The following is a 22428-nucleotide window of genomic DNA, read 5'->3' as shown; positions in this document are numbered from 1 at the left end:
ATGAATGCCACAATTTTCTTACCTTCAAGGTGCTTTTTACAATGCAATTTTCTAAGGCAGACAGTGGTGTGTGATAAAGTGCCAGTCATATGGGACAAGCATGAGCGATGAGGAGAATGAAGGTCCTGCTTCCTGTGAATTGGGTAGCCCCAGCCCTGGTGGAGAAGGTGGTGTGTGAACTGGCATTGAAGGATGGGCAGGGTGCCAGTCAGTGGGAGAAAAATGAGCTTGGAAAGTTACCTTGTGGGATTTGGTGCCTGGAACTATGGTACCAGACTAAGAACTGAGATTTCTTTCTCTAATTAGTGAGAGAGAGAGAGAGAGAGAGAGAGAGAATATGTGTGTGTGTGTGTGTGTGTGTGTGTGTGTGTGTTGGAGCAGATGAAGGAAGGACTTGTGAGCAGAGCAGTCACAAGGAAGATGAGGCTGGCAATACTGTGCAGGATGAGCCTGGGGAGGAGAACATGGAGCTGAGGAAATCAGGCTCCATTCAAGCAGGAGGAATTAATAGAATGGAGGGCCTGTATTGGTGATGGCCATTGAGGTGGAAAACACTAATAAAGGGGAGAGGATCTATCAAATTGGTAATAATTCTGAATTATAAAAAGATATATTTTTTAACTGGATGTATAGCTTTCAACCATAGGCAGTAAGTTGGATGCCAAGAAAAGTCATCAAGTGGTGGGTGTCCATTTTTTAAATATAAAACTCTGGCTCAGTTTTGGTGTAGGACATCCATTGTTTACTTGCATCCAGTAGTTGCTCTTGAGAATCATGCATTCACATAGAAGGTTTAATAGCTAGTCTATTCATCCGCCATGCTTGTTTCCACTATTAACTTATTTAGTCAACTTTAACAAAAAATAGATACCAAAAAGACACATTTCAAGCCCCACTTGAATCCTCAAAAATTTTACTATAATAATTCTTCACCCCTATTGTATATATTGTTGTTTTTTATTTTGTAGCCAAATTCTGTTTTTTTCCAGGCATGTTCTTCTGGTTGAAGAACAATGACTAGAGAATATACACAAAGAAAGATAAGATGGTGTTTGTGAATGAGAGTGTACATTTGGGGATGGGGGTTGTGTGGTTTTTTTGAACTATTATGCTGTGAAATATATTGTACTAGAAGTAGAAGTGAACTGATTATACTCTGGCAGGGTGGATAGGTGTGGAGGACCAGGGAATTTCATCATAGAGCTAAAGGCTTGTTGGGGAGTGTCACTTCCACTGTGGTAGCCCTCCCTGCAAGGATCAGGTGGAGGATGGTTATAAAGGTGTTACTTCCACTTTTAACACTAGTAGTAACAATGGGTAATAATCACTGCACTTTTACTTTGCCAGGTGCTGTATTAACACCTTATATGTATCAAGTCATTTAATCTTCTCAACAACCCTGGAAGCAGAGGATATTGTTGCTCCCATTTTATAGTAAGACTCAGAAAAGTTAGTTAACTCACCGAAAACTACACAGCCAGGCAGAGCCAAAATTCAAACCCAGGCCATCGGACTTCAGTGTCCATGCTATTAACCACCTTGCAACAGTGCCCTCTAAGGTAGTAGGAGTAGCTCTTCAAATGTTGGAGAAATTCCTGGTGAAATAAAATCAACTTTAAGTATTCCATTTTTACTTGATCTTCCTTGGTGCTGTAGTATTTGAAACTGAATCAGGTGAGCCGTGGCAAGCAGAGGACCCACCCGCTAAACTGCCCACGTCTGCAATAAAAGCAGCATCTGTTTCTGTTGGCTTTGTTGGGCAGAAGAAATGCCTTACAACTCGACTGAAGAAGAACTTGAAGGGAGAAAGCCTGCACAGCCACAGGAGATGTGTGTGCGTGGTGTGCAGGGATGAGCTGTGTGGTGGCTTTTGCCACAGAAATGAGCATGTCCGGAGAGATGTCCAAGCTGCTCCCAGGACCAGTGCCACTGCAGGAGAGGCACAAGACAGAGAAGATGACACCCCATTGTGAGATGGTGGAAAGGGTTCTTACATTCCAGATGAGATAGACTGCTGTTCCCAGGATCTGAGCACCATTCATAAGACCAAGGCAGCTACTGTAGGGCCTGGCTCATCTCCAAGGAGTAAAGGAATCAGATACCTTGTGTGGGGGAAACCTGATTGAAATAAATATCACAGCAAGGGGAAAGGAATCCTAAAACTATACTGAAGTGTCCCTATTGAAAGAGCAAGTGAGTTAGGTTGGAATCCCCCAGGAAGGATCCTAACATAAGTATTTGAGTGTAAGTAGTTTATTTGGGAGGCAGTCCCAGGAAACAGATAGAAGAGGGAGGAAGGTGGCATGGGGAAAGGAAAGCAGGCTGTAGGAGTGTGTGATTGAGTGGGTTACCACTCAGAGCACCCGGTGCTTAGTCCCATTGGGAAACTTGGATGACTGTGTAGGGCATGCATCAGGGATATCCCATCTGAGGAGTAGGAAAGGGAGGTGTTTCCCCTCCAGGTCTGCCACTGCCCAAGTGCCGTGCCTGGCTCCTCTTCTGGTGCTACACAGCAGCTAAGAGAAACACTTGGGCCAAGAGTTTCACAAATTGTGTTTCAAGTCCTGTCCCTAACATCTGCAGACCTTTTTTTTAGGAGTGGGTAGAACATACTCTTTCCCAGCTTACTAGACAGTAAGCTTCCACATAGCAGGGCCCAGCCCCTTCTTGCCTGCCGCGCCACCCCACAGCACCCTGCACCTAGTGAGTGATGATGGCTTGCTGACCTGAAAGGAGGAAGAGGAGAGAGCTGCTGTCTGAGTGACGGGTGCTCCCCACTTCATGTGGTGTTCAAGGGCAGATGACATTGGGACGCTCCACTCCTGCTTTTGGGGGTGCCTTCCAAGGAGCTAAGTGGGGAGTGTGGCTCTGATGGACAGCTCCCCCATTAGTCTTTCAGGCACTGTACTAAGGACTTTGTATATATAGGCATATACAAATACACATTGGTTGCAGCAACCTTACAAAATAAGAACTATTTTAATGCCTGTTTTACAGATTAGGAAATGGGAGCTCAAAGAAATTAAGTAACTTAATTTCTCAGTCACACAGCTGGTAAGTGGCAGACTGGTCTGAAGTTTTAATAAACATCAGCCTGCTTTTCAGTTACTGGAAGAAAGGATTAACTTGGTGGGAGAGGACCTTTTTAAAAAGGGATTAGCTACTCTCTTATAGTCAAGAATGAAAGAAAAACAGTATTTTTAAAACTTACCTTTTATGGGGACATTTGGCTAGCCAGCTATCTTCCTTTGCTCTCCTCTGTGCAAGTCTATCATGTGACAAAGGCTCTAACAAGTGAGAAAATTGTATTCACAGATACAGGTGCCTATGGTATAGTGGAGTGAGAGGGAAGAAAAAAAAGTGGATGAGAAGGGGAAAAGAAACATAAGTCAGTTTAACAAGATGAAGATAAATTTTGTGGGGAAACACTGTTTCTTTTTTCCGTTTGATAGTAGAAAAGGGTTTATAGAAGTTCCACAGGAGAACAAGTATTGATTTCTTGTTCTTTAGAAGACTTTACAAATTCATATATTTATAGTCCATGAAATACTGTATTATTAGAAAAAGATATACTTCATGCAGTCTGAAAAAAAAAGTTAGTGCCTAGAACTTTCTTGGAAAAGAATCTGGCAATAATGATCACAATGCATACATACATATGTTCTGTCCTGGCAGTCCCCCTTTTGGCAGTATGTCCCCTAGAAAGAAAATCTTTGGTTCAAAACAGCAAAAATATAGTCTGTCTGTTGCAGCATTGTTTGTAGTAACAAAAACATGGAAGCAGCCTGAATGAGCAGCTGCAGAGGAGAGGCTGAGCTAGGGAGAGAGTGCATCCTCATGATCAAGTGTTCTGCATATGGTACCCAGAATCCAGTGCATTACTCTTGATCTGGGCAGTGTCCAAGAAATATACTTAAGAGAAAAAAGCAGGTTGCAAGGGGTTGCTTACAACACGCCCCCACTTTGTGCAAGTAGCCAAACCTTACCAGTATGGAATTTGTTGTCATGGGTTTGAAGGCAGGTGTGAACAGGCATCCTAACTGGTTTGCTTCAGTTACCTCGTGGAGGGGAGAGGGAGGCAATGAGGTGGGGAAAATAAGTAACTTGTTCTTTACATATCTTTGCTTTGTGTCTCATTTCTATAATTTAATAATTTTAATACAATTTTAAAAATTAAACATATGAAGAAGGGATGAGCAGGTGGTTGGTTCATTTTAGGAAGAAGGAGCCTGCTTGTGGTTGAGACTGTTCTTTTAATTGTGGGGGAGTGTGGATTGCTTATGTCCTTACTCAGATCCCTCAGAATTATAGAAAGTGGAGGTGCCTTTCTATCCCTCTGATGTAGTTCTGTGTATTTCTTTTGTGAATGGGGATCTCTTAAGAGAGTTCTACCCCAAGTTACCCTATTTGGGGATGGTGGGGCATATACAGGGAATATGAATTGTATTATAAAAAAAGGGCTGTTACCTTGACATTTTTAGGTACTTGTTAAGCCTCTTAGGAAGTGTTACTTGAAAACCATGACTTAACTTTGTATTTCTTTGACGAACACAGTTGGATAGGCCTACAGATGTTGAGAGAAAGAGTGGTTCTGGGGTGTACATGTTTATTTTGTGAAAGTTACCTACTGGCATTATTTTGGAATGCTGGATTTCTCTTGAAAGCTCACACTTGCTTTTCTCTTACTCTTCCATTTGCCCCATGACAGGCTGGGTTTTATTAATCATATATAAGTTCTATTCAGGGTCTATTTTAGTGAGATCAGATTTTGAATTATTTGACGTTAGAAATTAGGCACAGGCTTCAGAATCATTATTAGGAATTTTTAGATTTGTTCGTTTTAAAAAGTCTGGTTAAGTAACGCAATTTGAGTTTGACTGACTCCATTTTGGATATTGTAGCATAAGAGATCTGCATTGTAGTCCTGGTGTCTGGGTTTGAATCCTGGCTCTGTGAACATGGACAAGTTCCTCAACCTGGCTATGTCCCATAAGAGTAGGGCTAATAATAATGGTTGTTTTGATAATATAAATCTCTTAGCTCCTGCTTATCACCTTGTGTGTGCTTGATAAATGTTCACTGCTCTTGGTGCCACCGTCAACACCATCATCACCATTTTTGTTCTCCACTAGGGTAGCCTTACTTTGATCCTGGATTCTTGCCACTTATTTAAGATAGTGAAGAGGCTGGTGTGAGCATAGAGATGAATTGAAGAAATAGGAGGTAATGCCACTTGATGGTGACACCTCATGAAGATTGATTTCGTAGTGATTTACTGTGCAACATAATTTACAGAATATACCGTTAAAGCCTAATTTAACAGATACATCTAAAAATTTAGATAGTTCCAATAACTGTCGAATTTCATCACCAGAGCTATCTCTTTATGGTCTAAGTTGTGAGATTTTGGTGGTGACTATAATTTATCATGGTGGCAATATGTAAGAAGACTTAAAAATCACAATGGCATGCTGTATTAGTTTGCTAGGGCTGCCATAACAAAATACCACAAACTGGGTGTTTTAAACAACAAAAGTGTGTTTCTTGAAGTTCTGGAGCCTGGAAGTCCCAAGATCAAGGTGCCAACAGGGTTGCTTTCTGATGAGGCCTTTCTCCTTGAGTCTTAGAAGGGGCCTTCTCACTGTGTCTTCATTTGCTCTTTTCTCTGTGTGCATTAACAGAGAGATCGCTGGTGTCTCTTCCTCTTCTTATAAGGACACCAATTCTACTGGATTAAAGGCCCACCGTTATGACCTAATTTAACCTTAATTACCTCCTTTAAGGCCTTATCTCCAAATAGAGCCGCATTGGGGATTGGGGCTTCAATGTATGAATTGGACGTAATTCAGTGCATGATATGTGGTAAAGCAAAATAATTTCTTTAGGATTATTGCATGTAAATTACCGTTAATGGATTTTTTAAAAATCTTCTCAATATGACTTAAGAACTTGCTTACATAGAAATTAAAAACAATAATTGTACCATGTGAAAAGCTGAAAATTTGGCCTAACAGCTTCATTTCCATTCTGCATTTAACTTGCTGTTTTTCATTCCCTTGTCTGTGAAAATAATGATAAGAAGAAAAAATAAAGATTTCCTTAGCATTTTGCAAACCACGAAGCATAACATTTTTTTCAAAGTATATTAATGGTTAAGGTCTGCCTTTAAATACTGTAGTTCATAATGATTAAGACATCATTAGAATTCTAAACTTGTTGGTATCTTCTTATGTTCACTCCTCTTCTTTTCCCCAGTAAAGATGAATTCCTAACTTAAAAGTTACCTTCTGTTCACTAATAAATATTTTCAGTCATGTTCACTTGCTTTGCTATTGCTTCCCCCAACTCCCAACATTTTTTAAGACTGCAGATGAATAACTGTGACAAGAAATGAAGAACTGAACTAAAATCTTGGATTATAGATTTATCTCTAGCACTCAACTACAGAAAGTAACAGGAAGGTGTGGAAGCGTTGGTCATTATGTCAAATCCCTAAATACTGATACATGCTGCTGCTTTTGGCAATAACACCTGTCTCTCAAAAACTTTTGAATTCCTAATATTATTCCTATGTCAACAATATTGTGAAACATGGCATTCTCTTTTCAGTTTCTCTGGCTCAGAAACTGCTTTGAAAAGACACATAATAATGTTCAGAATTTAAGATTAAAGATCACTCTGTTTCCTGTTGCTAAGCTAATAAAATGACAGACTTTTAAAAAAGAAAAGAGACACCTGTCTTAGAGCCTGATCTCAGCAAATGGGAAACCTGCCAGCCTGCAGAAGCCCAGCTTGCATTTTACTGGAGCCATTATTTTACTTTGCAAGTGTTGAGCTAGTTCAAATGTAGCATTGACTTATAGTGAGCACAATTAATTTTTACAATTTTTCTCATTTTTTTGTTATAAAAGTGTATGTAATTGCTGGTGGGAATGTAAAATGGTACAAACACTTTGGAAAACAGCTTGGCAGTTCCTGAAAAAGTTAAACATCTCGTTACCATATGAGGCAACAATTTCAGTCACAGGTTGCTGTGTACAGGACTGGACACAAAAAGTGGACAAAAGTGTAGCAGCATTATTCATAGTACCCAAAAAGTGGACACAGTTCACATACCCTCATCTGATGGAGGGATAAACAAAATACACTATATCCATAAAACACAATATTATTCGGCCACAAAAAAAATACTGATAAATGCCGCAAAATGGCTAAAGCTTGAAAACATTGTGCTGAGTGAAAGAAACCTATCAAAAAAGACAACATATTATATGATTCCACTTACATATTAATAAAATTATCAAAATAAGCGGATTTTTACAAACAAAGTAGATTAGTGGTTGCCTAGGGCTGAGGACTGACTGCGGAGGATGGGAAGTTACTGCTAAAAGGTACGGGGTTTCTTCTTGGAGTGATGAAAAAATGTTCTAAAATTGATTGTGGTGATGGTCACACAACTCTGTGAACATACTAAAAATCCACTGAATTATATGCTTTTAAAAGGATAAATTTTATGGTGTGTGAATTATATCTCAGTAAAATGGTTTTAAAAAGTTTAAATCAAGTTGAATTTATTAAACCAGAAAAAAAAAAGAATAGCAATGTTAATATTCTTGACATAATTCTGTATAAACACATTTTGGTAAATATTTTTTTCCTGCATTTAGAATTTATTTTATATAGGTAGAAGCATACTGAGTATATCATTTTTTAAAGTTTATCATATCTAAGTATCTTTGTTATGACATAGTCTTTATTTGCCTCGTTTTTATGACTTCATGATCTTTCCCTATTTTATAGTTGTATAGGTTGTTTCCAACTTTTTATGATTTTAAATAATGCTACAAGTGAACTTGTTTGTCCACATAGCTGTTTTTTCTATTAGGTTTATTTCCTTATTATGATGGATTTTCATGTAGAATTACTGAATCAAAGACAACAGCATGGTTAGGACTCTTGATGCCAGATTCTTTCCTAAAAGGATTCTGCCCATTTATTCAGCTACCAATAGTTTTACAGCTTCTATTTCACCTAACCTTCCTCAGTACTGGGGATTTATAATTTTTTAAAATCATCTTTATTTTACAATAATTTTAGATTTGCAGAAAAGTTGCAGAGATAGTGCAGAGTGTTCCCTTGGATCCTTCACCTAGTTTTCACCGTTGTTACCATTTTACATTACCATGCCACACTTGTCAAATCTAGGAAACCAACACAGGTACATTGCTATTAACTAAACTCTAGACTTTGACTTTGTTCAGATATTACCAATTTTTCCATTAATGTCTTCTTTTTTTGTTGTTCCAGGACCCAATCCAGGATTTTACAATTTTAATTTTTAAAAATTTATTATAATGTGTATAGAATGGTATCACATTGTTGTCCATCTTAGACATAGGATTATAATGGAGCTGAAAAACTTCCTGTTGCCTAATGACTTAACATTGTAGTGCAATGTATTTCTGACCTGTTTGTGGCGGTGCTGGTGTCAACAAACCTACTGTGCTGCCAGTTGTATAAAAGTATAACACAAACAATAATGTATAGTATGTAATACTTGGAATAATAATAACAAATGAGTTTGTTACTGGCTTATTATTGGGCCAGTTGAAAAAATTGGATTATGGGCTGTGGAATAGAAAACAAGATTATATCAGTGTTAAATATTCTGATTTTGATCATGAACTTTGCTCAAGAACAAGAATGTCCCTGTGCCTTTGGAAATGCTCACTGAATTGCTTAGTGGTAGATAGGCAGGATGTCCTAACTTACCCTCAAATGATTCAGGAAAAAAATAGTATGCTTATATTTAAGTATACACACATATAGACAGAAACTCATATATGTAGAGGGAGAGAAAATGATAAATGAGATAAAATGTAAACAATTGGTAAATCTGGCTAAACACTATTAGGGAAATATTATGTACGATTTTTGTAATGTTTCTGTAAGTGTAAAATTATATCAAAATAAAGCCCCGCATGTTCGTGCACACCTTTAGTCCCAGCTACTTGGGAGGCTGAGGCAGGAAGTTCACTTGAGCCCAGGAGTTCGATTCCACCCTGAGCAACATAGGCCTGATCTCTCTATGTTTAAAAAAATTTTTTTTAAATTATGTCAAAATAAAAAGTTACTTCTCCCTAAAAATAAATCTGGCAACCACCAGAAATACAGCAGGAAGATGAAGATGACCTTCCTGTTGAATTGAAGTGGATCCTTAATTACACGTTGCCTTTTCTGGGTCCTGCATCGTCCACAGACTTTTATTTTTACACATCACTAAGGGCCATGTTTTTATAAGTCCTGACTTGTTACAGGCCACTAACGTGCCATGTACTTATTAATTAGTATATTACTAGAGTTTGTTGAGAACCCAGAGTTCAGTATTCCAAGAAGTTTGGCAATCAAAACAGTTAATAACTACTTGCTGTCACAGAGACTGGTAAATGCTCCTCTTTTTGGGAAATAAACCTCTGCTAACAGTGTTGTCTCTTGAATTGGGTCCTTATTTTCACGTTCTGTAGTTCTGAAGCATTTACTATATGCTGCATCATGGTTCCCCACTACTTTTCCTGACTGCACAGATTACCAATCTGATTGTTATTTCTCTCTAGTCCTTGGCTCTGGATTCATTGTTAAGTTTTGCCTCTCTTAGTGGGTCAGAAACATTTGAGAATCACTAGTTGAAAGTAGTAACTCAGGGGCACTTCCTTTGGCCCTCCTCAGGTGGCTTTCTCATATCTGAAATGTGCCTTCTTTTATGCTTTGGCTTGGCCTTTAGCAGATCAAAAGAGTAAGGTGCTTAGGCCTCCTGTGTCCTCCCTGTACTGGGTTAGTCATTGCTCTGGTGTTGGTGCATTAACACTTCGTAAACTGGTCTTGAAAATGAAAAATTAAAGCCTTCTCAGACCTACAAGTCTGAGAGTGATTTGCCTCATGTCTCCACCAAATGACTGCTATTGCACAGCCACTCTGAGACCCGCCCGCCCCCATCCCACCAACCTGCTGAAGTCTCCACACTCAGAGCCATCTATTTGCAGGAAAAATGAAAGTCACTGTTAGATTACACGTTGCCTTTTTTGGGCCCTGCATCGTCCACAGACTTCTGTTTTTATATATCATTAAGGGCCACCTTTTTATAACTCCTGATTTGTTACAGGCCTGTTTTAAAATTTGTCTTTGTTGTTATATCAGTATAATGTATATAAGCTTTTTTATTACAAAAGAATAGAAGACATATACATGTATTACAAGTACTATTCATTGATGAGTTAGAATGTTGATTAATATCATTTTGCTATTTAAACCACATGGAATAATGGAAAATTCTTTAAAATGACATAATGGCCTCTTTGGATGGTGAAATGACACTATTCTATAAGGCAGGCTTGACCCAGCAATTTCAGTTCTGGAAAAGTATCCTACTGATACACTCGCCTGTGTGCAGAGAGACATACACTCAGGGGTAATCACTGCAGCATGATTTGGAGTGGAAGATGGTGGGAAACAAACCAATGTCCTTCAATAGCAGACTGTTTACATAAATTACGGTACATCTATAGAATAGGATAATATGCAGCTGTTAAAACTGAATATAATAAAAACTATAATTATATAATGCAAAATATGTCACCCTTTACGCACATACTTACTAGTGTGTCCAGGTCCTTTCTGCAGGAAACTAGAGTTGCTTTCTCTGGGGAGAACAGCTAGAGGAATAAAGGATCATGAAGGTAGAACTTCTTTTTTCCTCTGTACTTTTTTATCCTGCTGGATCTTCCTGTCCCTCCTCCATCTATGGGGAGAGATAGGAGAGATGTACTTTTTCTAATCTTTTTTGTTGTTGTTTGAGACAGGGTCTTACTCTGTAGCCCAAGCTGGAGTGCAGTGGTGCCAGCATAGCTCACTGCAGCTTTGACTTCCTGGGCTCAAGCAGTTCTCCTGCCTCAGTCTCCAAGTAGCTGGGACCACATGTGTGTGCCACCATGCCCAGCTAATATTTATTTATTTATTTATTTATTTATTCTTGAGATGTAGTTTTGCTCTTGTCACCCAGGCTGGAGTGCAGTGGTGTGATCTCGGCTCACTGCAACCGCTGCCTCCCAGGTTCAAGTGATGTTCCTGCATCAGCGCCCCTGAGTAGCTGGGATTACAGGTGCCTGAATATCCTTTCATTAAAAAAAAAATTTTTTTTTCAACTTTTTATTTTGTAGAGATGGAGTCTTGCTAGTCTCAAACTCCTGGGCTCAAGCCATCCTCCTACCCCAGCCTCAGTGCTGGGAACTTTTTCTAATCTCAGATTAACTGCATAACTTAATTTCTTTTCTGAGAATTTTTTATTCATTTGTTCATTTGTTTTGGTGACAGCTTTATAATTTTTATTATATTCAGAGTTGTGTAGCCATAATCACAATCAATGTGAGCATACTTTCATTCCTGAAAAAGAAATCCCACACCTATTAGCAATCACTCTTTACCTCCTCCGATTCCTTCTACTCTCCATCACCCACCCCTTCCATTCAGTCCCCAGCCTGGGGCAAACAGTTAACTACTTCCTGTCTCTAAAAATTTGGCTATTCTGAACATTTTCTGTAAATGAAATCTTAGAGTAATTGGTCTTTTGTGACTGGCTTCTCATTTATCATGATATTTTCAAAGTTCATCCCTGATGTAGCAGGTATTAGTAATTCATTTCTTTTCGTAGCTGAAAATTATTCCCTTGTGCGAATGTATTACATTTTATCTAGTCATCTAATGATGGCCATTGGAGTTATCTCCACTTTTGGCTATCATAAATAATGTTGCTATGCATATCCTTGTACAAATTTTTGTATAGTCATATGTTTACACTCTCCATACCTCTGCCTAGATATGGAATTACTGATCAGATGGTAACTCTGTTTGACTTTTTCAGGAGCTGAAAAACTTTTCTAAAGTGGCTGTACCATTTTATATTCCCATCAGCAATGTATGATTCTAATTTCTCCACATTCTGGACAACACTTGTTATTACCTGTTGTAGTGAGTTCTTACAATCTTATGTTGCCTCGGCATCCATTTTAAATCTAAGTTGAACCGTCTCATACCAGAAGCAAGACTCAGTCACCCCTGACACAGTTTGCAGTTCCACCCTCCTCCCCAGTTCCTCAGTGTGGTCGATCCAGATACCTGCCTTACATAGCTACTCTCTGGTGACCACTTCCCTGTGGGACAGCTGGATGCAGCCTGCTTGACAGGCCCTTCTGACCTTTGCATCCCCCATAGACCATACGGATATGCCACAGTGGCCACCTCTCAATCACTGGGTAACCTCCCAGAACTCATGCCTGCTTGCTTTAAACTCACCAGTTAAAACTCCCCGGCCGGACACGGTAGCTTACTCCTGTAATCCCAGCACTTTGGGAGGCCAAGGCGGGTGGATGACCTGAGGTCAGAAGTTCGAGACCAGCCTAACCAACATAGAGAAACCCCATCTCTACTAAAAATACAAAATTAGCCAGTCGTTGTGGTGCATGCCTGTAATCCCAGCTACTCGGGAGGCTGAGGCAGGAGAATCGCTTGAACCCAGGAGGCAGAGGTTGCAGTGAGCTGAGACTACGCCACTGCACTCCAGCCTAGGCAACAAGAGCAAAACTGCATCTCAAAAACACAAAAAACTCTCCATGCTTCCTGTGGAAAATCTGTTTGGAAACACCTGGGACCCAAATAAGACATTGGCTCATGTGTCCTTCCCCACAAACCCCACTTCTACCATGTGAGGACATGGGTCCCTTTTCTCTCTCTCTGCTTGTACTCTCTGACCTCTGTGTGTTTGGCCTGCAGGCATGCTGTGTACTCCCAGAACCTGTAAGTGATAATGTCTTTATTTCCATCTCATATTTCTCCTGATTAGTGGAGAAGTACTCTCCATCTTAAAGATCTTAAACTAAAGCACCTGCCATTCTTAGTATAAAGTATAACCATTGCTGTGGACTAAATATTTGTGTGCCCCCCGCAAAATTCATATATTGAAATTCTAATCCCCAAGGTGAAGGTGTTTGAGGATGAGGACTGTGGGAAGTTATTAGGTCGAGGAACAGAGCCTTCATGAGTGTGATTAGTTTCCTTATGAAAGAGGCCCAGGGAAATTTGTCTGCCCCTTCCACCCTGCGAGCACGCAGCAGAAAGATGCTGTCTGAGAGAAAGCAGACCCTTACAAGACCCAGAGTCTGCTGGCTCCTGTGTTGATCTTGGACTTCCCAGCATCCAGGGCTATCAGAAACAAATTTCTGTTATTTATGCACTGTCCAGTCCATGGTATTTTGTTATAGCAGCCTGAACAGACCAAGATAGCCATCATAGTGTGTAAAGTGATACCTTATTGTGCTTTTGAATTATGTTTCCCTAATGAGTAATGATATTAGGCATCATTTTGTGTGTGTATTGGCCATTAATATATCTTCTTTGGAGAAATGGCTATCCAAATCTTTTCCCTACTTTTAAGGGCTGTTTGTCTTTTTATTATTTAGTTACATGACTTCTTTGTGTATTTTGGATACTAGACCCTTATCAGATACATAATTTATTTTCTCCCATTGTGTAGATTATATTTTCACTTTCCTAATGATGTCTTTTCAAAGCATGTATTTCTTTTTTCAAAAACATATATTCTGTACTTTCTTCTTTTTTGAGATGAAGTCTCGCTGTGTCGCCCAGGCTGGAGTGCAGTGCCGTGATCTCGGCTCACCACAACCTCTGCCTCCTGGGTTCAAGTGATTCTCCTGCCTCAGCCTCCTGAGTAGCTGGGATCACAGACACCCGCCACCATGCCCCGCTGAGTTTTGTATTTTTAGTAGAGACAGGGTTTCACCATGGCAACCAGGCTGGTCTCGAACTCCTGACCTCAGGTGATTTGCCGGCCTCGAACTCCTGACCTCAGGTGATTTGCCGGCCTTGGCCTCTCAAAGTGCTGGGATTACAGGTGTGAGCCACTGCACCTGGCCTGCTATCTTTACTATATTTGTTTTATGAACTATCATCATTATTAAAATTAAATCATATTGATTTTGCTGCTTTTTTCTCATTCATTATGTAGAAAGCCATGAGTTTTATAAAACATGATAGGTGCTGATTTCAATATTCATGCTTTGTTTGACCTCCTTTTATTTCTGAAGAAAAAAACAACCCACCTAGTTGTTCATACACAGTATGTTTAGCTCACATCTCTTTTGTTGTTGCAGGTTGCAGTGCAGGAGGGAATTAACTCAGGAATAGCCATGTCGAGAGGATTGTATCAACCAGCAGCAATCTTTATGGGCCGCCAAATGTCAGTCGACTCAAGCATGGGAGATTTCAGTACAGAGTACAAATCTCCCCAGCCCACAAAGAACTTTTCAATTCCTGACCTACATTCACATCGACAGACAGCCCAGAGCAGTAATGTGACAGACAGCTGTGTAGTACAAACTAGTAGTGACACACAGTGCTTAAATAAGTCTGACAACATAGATGGAAAGGCATCTCTTCAGCCTGGTGAGAAAACGCCAGTCACAGCCAGTGTATTGTCTGAGGAGGAACAAACTCATTGCTTGGAGATAGGAAGTAACACACGTCATGGCAAGAGTAATTTATCTGAAGGCAAAAAGTCTGCTGAACTCAATTCCCCATTACAGGAAAGATTAAGTCCAGAGAACAGAACCACTGATTTAAAGTGTGACAGTTCCTGCAGATCAGGGGAATCAGAGGGAGAAATACTGACACGGGAACATATTGAAGTTGAGGAAAAAAGAGCCAGCCCACCAGTCTCTCCGATATCAGTTTCAGAATACCGTGGATCTGAAAATAAGTGGTCTCAAGAGAAGCATTCTGCTTGGGAAGGTGTTTCAGGTGGGACAAGAGACTGAGTTTGGTTGCTGATTTTTCTGGGTGGCGGTGATTTTTACTTTTTCTGGGTGGTAATGATCTTATGTAAGGACAAAAGAATACTCTCGAATTATATCTCTTTGTGATAAAATAGTGTCTTTGCCAACAAATTCCATTCTAATGAACTCTTAAATGCAAGTGAATTTGCTGATTTTTAAACCCACTGATTTTTTAAAAAGCATTTGAACACATTTTTAAGCTTCTAAGTTCTGTAATGAATTGTGGGTTGCTCCTCCATGTTTTTAACTAATGAATAATTCTACTGTGTGTTAACCTTGCTTCCCCCTGAAGTCAGAGATTGGTAATCGATTAATGTCCCCACTTGCAGATCATCTTGCTCATGGGGACCCAGAGTCACAAAAGCCCTTCAGAAAAATGCAGGAAGAGAAGGAGGAGGAAAGTTGGAGCACCAGCAGTGACCTCACCGTTTCTATAAGTGAAGATGATCTGATTTTAAAGAGCCCAGAACCACAGCCAAATCCGGATGGCAAGGTGGAGGGAGAAGATGGAATAGAGGCCTTAAAATTAATCCACTCTGAGCAAGAAAGAGATGCCCTATCTACTGAAAAAAATAATTGTATTTTGCAAACCCTAAGCTCTCCTGATTCAGAAAAGGAATCCTCCACTAACGCACCAATAAGAGAGTAAGACACTCAATTTTTTTTCCTACTGTTCTGTTTTTAATTGTAGACATTTTTAGAGACCATTCCACTGGGAATGTGTTGTTGAGCACTCAGCCATGAATGTGTAAATTTCTTAAGTCTCATAACTAGTCTTTTAGGTAAGAACTAATTTTCTTTCTTTCTGTCCTTTCTTTCCTACCTCCCTCCCTTCCTCTTTCTTTCTTTGCCAAAATAGCTTTAAAAGTTTGAATATCATTGAATCATGGTGATTGACAGCTTATATACACATAATCCCTGTTTAACTTATAAGGCATTCCCCAACCCCCTACTCTCCAGCCTTTCAGAAAATAAATCTGTTTTGAAGTTTTGGTACCACAGAAGGTGACAGTTAAACTTACTAGGAATGCAGCGTCAGAGCCTGAGAACTTTATACCTAATTAATTTGCTTAATCCTTATATTCCTTGCCATAGTATCATTTTTGTCATCTGATTAAATATGAGTTAATAAGTTCTTCTAGTTGTATATATTACAAGCCATCCTTTTTTGAATGTAAATAGGAAACATTGGAATCTCTAATGTTAAATGGGAACATCAGCTTTATACATTTTGAGAACTTATAATATCCAACTGATAAAAGCTCATATATCCTTTTGTGCTACTGATCAGAGTTCTTGCACTATGGATGAAAGAACCGACATGGTTCCTGTCTTTGGGAAATTTGATTTATTGGGGAGGCAAGCCAAATGGATTTTTCTAATAATAATACTTCTGTCATCAGAGAGGCACAGGTAATACATATTACATCATCATGGAGAAGTTAGTACTTTGGTAGGCTAACACATAATATACTTACCCAGGACTCAGTCTTTTTCTGAGGTGAAAAAAATTGAGTATGTATATGGAATTCCTACTTAACATTTCTCTAAGAGTCAAGAATGTTCATTCTGTCTCCATTTGGATGACTTTTTTTAAATGATCTTCGAGGCATAAAGTCAAGCTCCTTGGAGTTTTGGCATATTGTTTCCCAATAGTTAGTGGAAAATATGGGCATGTGGGGAATTTTGAATATTTCTCTTAATAAAATGTTCCCAGAATGAAAATGTCAGTCAGCAGTGGTTGTTTCTGTGTCTATATTATCAAATTTGAGACTACTGATTTTCTGGGTAAAAATATTCTCTAAGAATAGGTTGAAGGTGGTTTTAAATGATGCTAGTTAACTTGCTGACATCACCACTGCATTTGAGGTCCCACATTTTCTTAATTTATTGTTTAGCTGACGCTCTTCCCCTGCACTCTGAGGGTTATTAGTCTGACACCATAGCATCATATTTATAGAGCTAACACTATAACCCCAACAGTTTAGTATTTCAGTTTACTTTAGGGTCTGTTGGGGGCCTGCAGAAAAATCACTTGAATGAATTTAATTAGCAAAAATGCATAAATGGGACAAAGAAGGACATATAGGAGCATATGATTCAGAATGTAGAATCTGTGCAGCTCCTTGAAGGCTGTATAGGCTTTGAAGGAGGAGGAGGAGAAGGGAAAGAGCAAATCAAGTTTGGAGGAAAACACAAGAAGGAATGCAGAGCAGAGAACACAGAGGGCATGGTGGGGGCAGACCCTGTGGGCAAGGAGGGCCTTTTGGAGTTAAGGTTCAAAATGCCACCTGGGTTGAGGTTAAGAAAGGCCTGGAATATCAGGTTGATGAATTTGGAGTTCACTTTCTATGCTTTGTAGAGCTGTTCAAGGTTATTTTAGGAGAAGGACAGTGTGATGAGGCTTGATTTAGGAGGATTAACCTGACAGCATTAGTTTATTAGGATTAATTATCCGTGTGGTAGGCAGAAGTGTAGATGGCCCCGAGATTCCCATTCCCTGTTGTATGTGCCCTGTGTAATCCCCTTGCCTTGAGAGTGGGCAGGATTGAGAGTTTGATAGATTTTACTCCTGTGACGAAGCTATGTCACATGACAAAGATGAAGGATAGTGCAGATATAATGAAGGTCCCAAATCAGTTGGCTTTGAGCTAGTCAAATAAAGATTATCCCAATTGGACCTATCTAATCAGATGAGACTTTAAAAGAGACTGGGCCTTTACTGAAGTCAGTGGCATGATCTAAGCTCACTGCAACCTTTGCCTTCTAGGTTCAAGCTATTCCCCTCCTTAACCTCCCAAATAGCTAGGATTACAGATGCCTACCACCATGCCTGGCCAATTTTTGTATTTTGGGTAGAGACCTGGTTTTACCATGTTGGCCAGGCTGGTCTCAAACTCCTGACCTCAAGTGGTCTACCCCCTTGGCCTCCCAAAGTGCTAGGATTAGAGGTATGATCCACTGCATCCAGCCTGAAGCCAGAGAGATTTAAAACAGCTAAGATACTCTCCTGTTTGCCTGCAGAAGCAAACTATCATCTTGTGGGAAAGATCACATGACAGGAAATGGCCTGCAGCCTCTAGGGGCTGAGGGCCTCAGTTCTGCAGCCCCAAGGAAATTGATTCTGTTGATAACCAGTGAGCTTGGAAGAGGTCACTGAGCCTTAGATGAGATTGCATCTCCAGCAGACACCTTAATTTCAGCCTGGTGAGACCCTGAGCAGATGACCCCACTCACCCAGATCCAGACTCCTGTCTCATGAGAACTATTAAATAATAAATTTATGGTAATTTGTGATACAGCAATAATTAATACAACTCAGTTGAAGAATTGGAAGCTAGGATTGTATGGATTGAAGTGTCTACCCGTGACTGGAAACAAGCTAAATTGGACATGTTCAGGGTTCGTTGTGGGAACACATGGTAACAAGGTATCTGAGTGAGTGATACAGCAGCCAAGGCAACCTGTGCTTCCCCTCACCTTGTATCCTCACCATCTGAGCAAGTGCGTTTTCACACTGTGGTAAGCAGTGGTAGAACATTATAGACTGATAGGGACTTTAAAAGTGGGTGTGCCTATCCGCATTAACCAACAAGCCGTTTCTCATGCTAGTGGGTTTTTTGTTTCACTATATATATGTTTTTTTGAGATAGAGTTTTTGCTGTTGTCACCCAGGCTGGAGTGCAATGGCATGATCTTGGCTCACTGCAACCTCCGCCTCCTGGTTCAAGCTATTCTCGTGCTTCAGCCTCCTGAGTAGCTGGGATTACAGACATGTGCCAGCACATCCACTAATTTTGTATTTTTAATAGAGATGGGGTTTCACCATGTTGGCCAGGCTGGTCTCAAACTCCTAACCTCAGGAGATTTGCCCACCTCCAAAGTGCTGGGATTACAGGCATGAGCCATGCACCTGGCCTGCTTTGTTTTATATATCAATGCATAATGATATGTGTCCACCTTTACAGTATCATTAAAAAATAGTTTATCTGCTTGAAAATCACCTGTGCTCCATCTACTCACCCCTCTTCCTTTAACCCCACTTGAACCCCTGGCAAGCACTGATCTTTTTAGTGTCTTGTCTTTTCCAGAATGTCAAGTAGTAGGAATTATGTAACAAGTAGTCTTATCAGATTGGCTTTTTTCACTTAGTCATGTATATTTAAGGTTCTTCCAAGTCTTTTTATGGCTTCATACCTTATTTATTTTTAGCGCTGAATAATATTCCATTGTCTGGATGTACCGCAGTTTATCCATTCACCTACTGAGGAATATCTTGGTGGCTTCTACATTTTGCCAATTATGAATAAAAGCTGCCATAAATATCTCTGCAGGTTTTTGTGTGAACCTAAGTTTTTAACTCATTTGAGTAAATGCCAAGGAGTGTCATTGCTGGATATATGTAAGTCTGTATTTGGTTTGGGGTTATTTTTTTATTTTTTATTTTTGTGTGTACATAGTAGGTGTATATATATATATTTATGGGGTGCATGAAATATTTTGATACACATGGTAAATGGGGTATCCATCCCCTGAAGCCTTTATCCTTTGTGTTACAAACAATCCAATTATACTCTTTCAGTTATTTTTAAATGTACAATTATTATTTACTATAGTCATCCTGTTGTGCTGTCAAATACTAGATCTTATTCATTCTTTCTAACTTACCTTTTTATACTTATTAACCTTCCCCACCTCCCCTCACCCCAAACCCTTCTACCCTTCCCAGCCTCTGGTAACTATCTTTCTTTCTACTCTGTCTCCATGAGTTCAATTGTTTTAGTTTTTAGCTCTCCCAAATAAATGAGAACATGCAAAGTTTGTCTTTCCATGCCTGGCTTATATCACTTAACATAATGACCTCCAGTTCCATCCATGTTGTTGTAAATGATAGGATCTCATTCTTTTCTATGGCTAAATAGGTAAGTCTATGTTTAGCTTTGTAAGAAACTGCTGTGCCATTTTGCATTGTCACTAGCAATGAATGAGAGTTCTTGTTGCTCTATCTTGTCAGCATTTGGTATTGTCAGTTTTTAAAATTTTAGCCATTCTAAAAGGTGTTTAGTGGTATGCGATTGTTTTAATTTGTAGTTCCCTAATGACATGTGATGTGGAACATCTTTTCATATGCTTATTTGCCATCTGTATATCTTCTTTAATGAGATGGCTTTTCATATCTCTCACCCATTTTTAATGCAATTATTTTCTCATTGTTGAGTTTTAATAGCTCTTTCTGTATTTTGGATACCAGTCCTTTATCAGGGGGATAGTGTGTCTTGCAGATATTGTCTCCCAGTCTATGGCTTGTCTTTTCCTTTGAATAGTGACTTTTACAGAGCAGAAGTTTTAAATTTTATTTTTAAAAATGTATTTTGTTTTTTTGTTAGAGACAGGATCATACTCTATTGCCCAGGCTGGAGTGCAGTGGTAGGATCATGGCCCATTGCAGCCTCAACCTCCCCGAGCTCAGGTGATCCTGCCACCTCAGCCTCCTGAGTAGCTGGGACCACAGGTGCATGCCACCATGCCTGGCTAATTTTTAAAAAATTTTTTGTAGATATGTGGTTTGGCCATGTTGCCCAGGCTGGTCTCGAGCTCCTGGGGTCAAGCAATCTGCCTGCCTTGACTTTCCAAAATGCTGGAATTACAGGCATAAGCTTGTATTACCACACCTGACTAAAATTTTAATAAATATTTTTTAATGGATTGCGCTTTGGGTGTTGTATCTAAAGACTTATCACCAAACCCAAGGTCACCTAGATTTTCTCCTATACTATTATCTAGAGACTTTATAGTTTTACATTTTACATGTAGATTTATGATTCATTTTGACTTAATTTTTGTGCAAGATATAAAGTCATTGTCTAGATTCAAAAAATATATATATTTTGCATGTGTATGTCCATTTTTCAAGTACCATTTCTTAAAAACTGTCTTTTTTCTATTGAATTTTCTTGGCTCTTTGTAAAAGATTAGTTGTCTATATTTGTGTACATCTATTTTGGAGCTCACCATCCTGTTCCATTGGCCTGTTTGTCTATTCTTTCACTAGTACCACACCCTCCTGATTATTGCAACTTTACTGTAAGCCTGGATGTCATATATATTGCCAGTCCTCTGACTTTAATTCAGTACAGTGTTGTCTCCTCTGGGTCGTTTGCCTTTACATATAAACTGTAGAACTAGTTTTTTTTTTTTATATCAAAACAGTTATTGAAATTTTGATTTGGATTGTATTGAGTCCAGAAATCAAGTTAGGAAAGAATTGACATCTTAACAATATTGAACCTTGTTGTGCGTGAATATGGAACATCTCTCCACTTATTTATATCTTTTTTGACTTCTTTCATCAGAGTTCTGTCATTTTGTTGATGTGGCTCTTGCACATATATTGTTGATTTATCCTTAAGGTTTTTTGGTGCTAATGTAGTAAATAAAAGATACTGTGCTTCTGATTTTAAATTCCAGTTGTTTATTGCTGGCATATGTGAAAGCAATTGACCTTATATACTGCAACTTTGCTGTAATTGCTTATTGGCACCAAGAGATTTTTGGTCAGTTTGGTATTTTCTGTATTTAAAAACATTTTATCAGCAAACAAGAGTTTATTCCTTCCCAATCTGTATGTTTTTTTATTTCCTTTTCTTGTCTTATTGCCTTAGCTAGGACTAATTGCATTGACTAGGTGTAATCAGAGGGGACATCCTTGCCTTGTTCTTGATTTTATAGGGAAAGCATCTTGTTCCTCACCATTAAATATGACGTTAGCTATATGTAGCCTTTTTGTAGATTTTCTTTATCAAGTTGAGGAAGTTCCCCTCTTCCCCTCTATTTCTAGTTTGCTGAGAGTTTTATCATGAATGGATGTTGGCTTTTGTCAGGTGCTTTTTCTGCATTTAATGATATGAACATATGGTTTTTCTTCTTTAGCTTGTTGATATGATGGATTATACTTACTGATTTCATATGTGGAATCAGCCTTGTATACCTGGGATAAATCCCACTTGGTCACAGTATATAATTTTCTTATATGTTGTTAGATTCAATTTGCTAATGTTTTGTTACGGATTTTTGCCTCTATGAGGGATTGTTCAATTGTTTTCCTTTGTTGTAATATTTTTATCTGGTTTTGGTGTCAGAATAATGCTCACTTTATGGAATGAGTTAGGAAGTATTCCCTCTGCTCCTATTGTTCTGGAAGAGGGTATAAAGAATTGGTATAATTTCTTTCTTAAATGTTTGATAGCATTCACCACTGAATTCATCTAGGTCTGGTTTTGGAAGGTTAAATATTGATTAAATTTCTCTAATAGATATAGGCCTATTCAGATTATCTGTTTCTGTGTGTGAGTTTTGGTAGATTGTGTCCTTCAAGGAATTGGTCCATTTTATCTAAGTTATCAAAATTTGGGCATAGAGTTGCTCATAGTATTCCTTTATTATCCTTTTACTATCCTTGGGATTAGTAACGATGATCGTTGCTGGTATTTGTATCTTCTGATATTTCTCGTCTTTTTTCTTAGCTACT

At 39.0% G+C, this 22428-nt stretch overlaps 1 protein-coding gene across 4 annotated transcripts in view; it reads left to right on the top strand.

Annotated features, from left to right (window-relative positions):
- KIZ (kizuna centrosomal protein) overlaps nt 1-22428 on the top strand; it is a 113144-nt gene that overhangs the window by 21541 nt on the left and 69175 nt on the right. For all 4 annotated transcript variants that reach the window (XR_010342097.1, XM_012463438.3, XM_012463440.3 and 1 more), the window contains 2 exons: nt 14220-14865; nt 15230-15545. Coding sequence is in view for 3 of the 4 variants with exons in the window: in XM_012463438.3 (XP_012318861.2) it covers nt 14220-14865; nt 15230-15545 (962 nt within the window). In the remaining variant the exon portion in view is untranslated. The remainder of the gene's footprint in view (nt 1-14219; nt 14866-15229; nt 15546-22428) is intronic.

The sequence above is a fragment of the Aotus nancymaae genome, unplaced genomic scaffold, assembly GCF_030222135.1.
Source record: "Aotus nancymaae isolate 86718 unplaced genomic scaffold, 86718_ANA_hifiasm-v0.15.2.pri h1tg000001l, whole genome shotgun sequence".
NCBI classification, from domain to species: domain Eukaryota; kingdom Metazoa; phylum Chordata; class Mammalia; order Primates; family Aotidae; genus Aotus; species Aotus nancymaae.
Note: the sequence above shows the minus strand (reverse complement) of the source record. Positions and strands in the feature narration are given on the sequence as shown.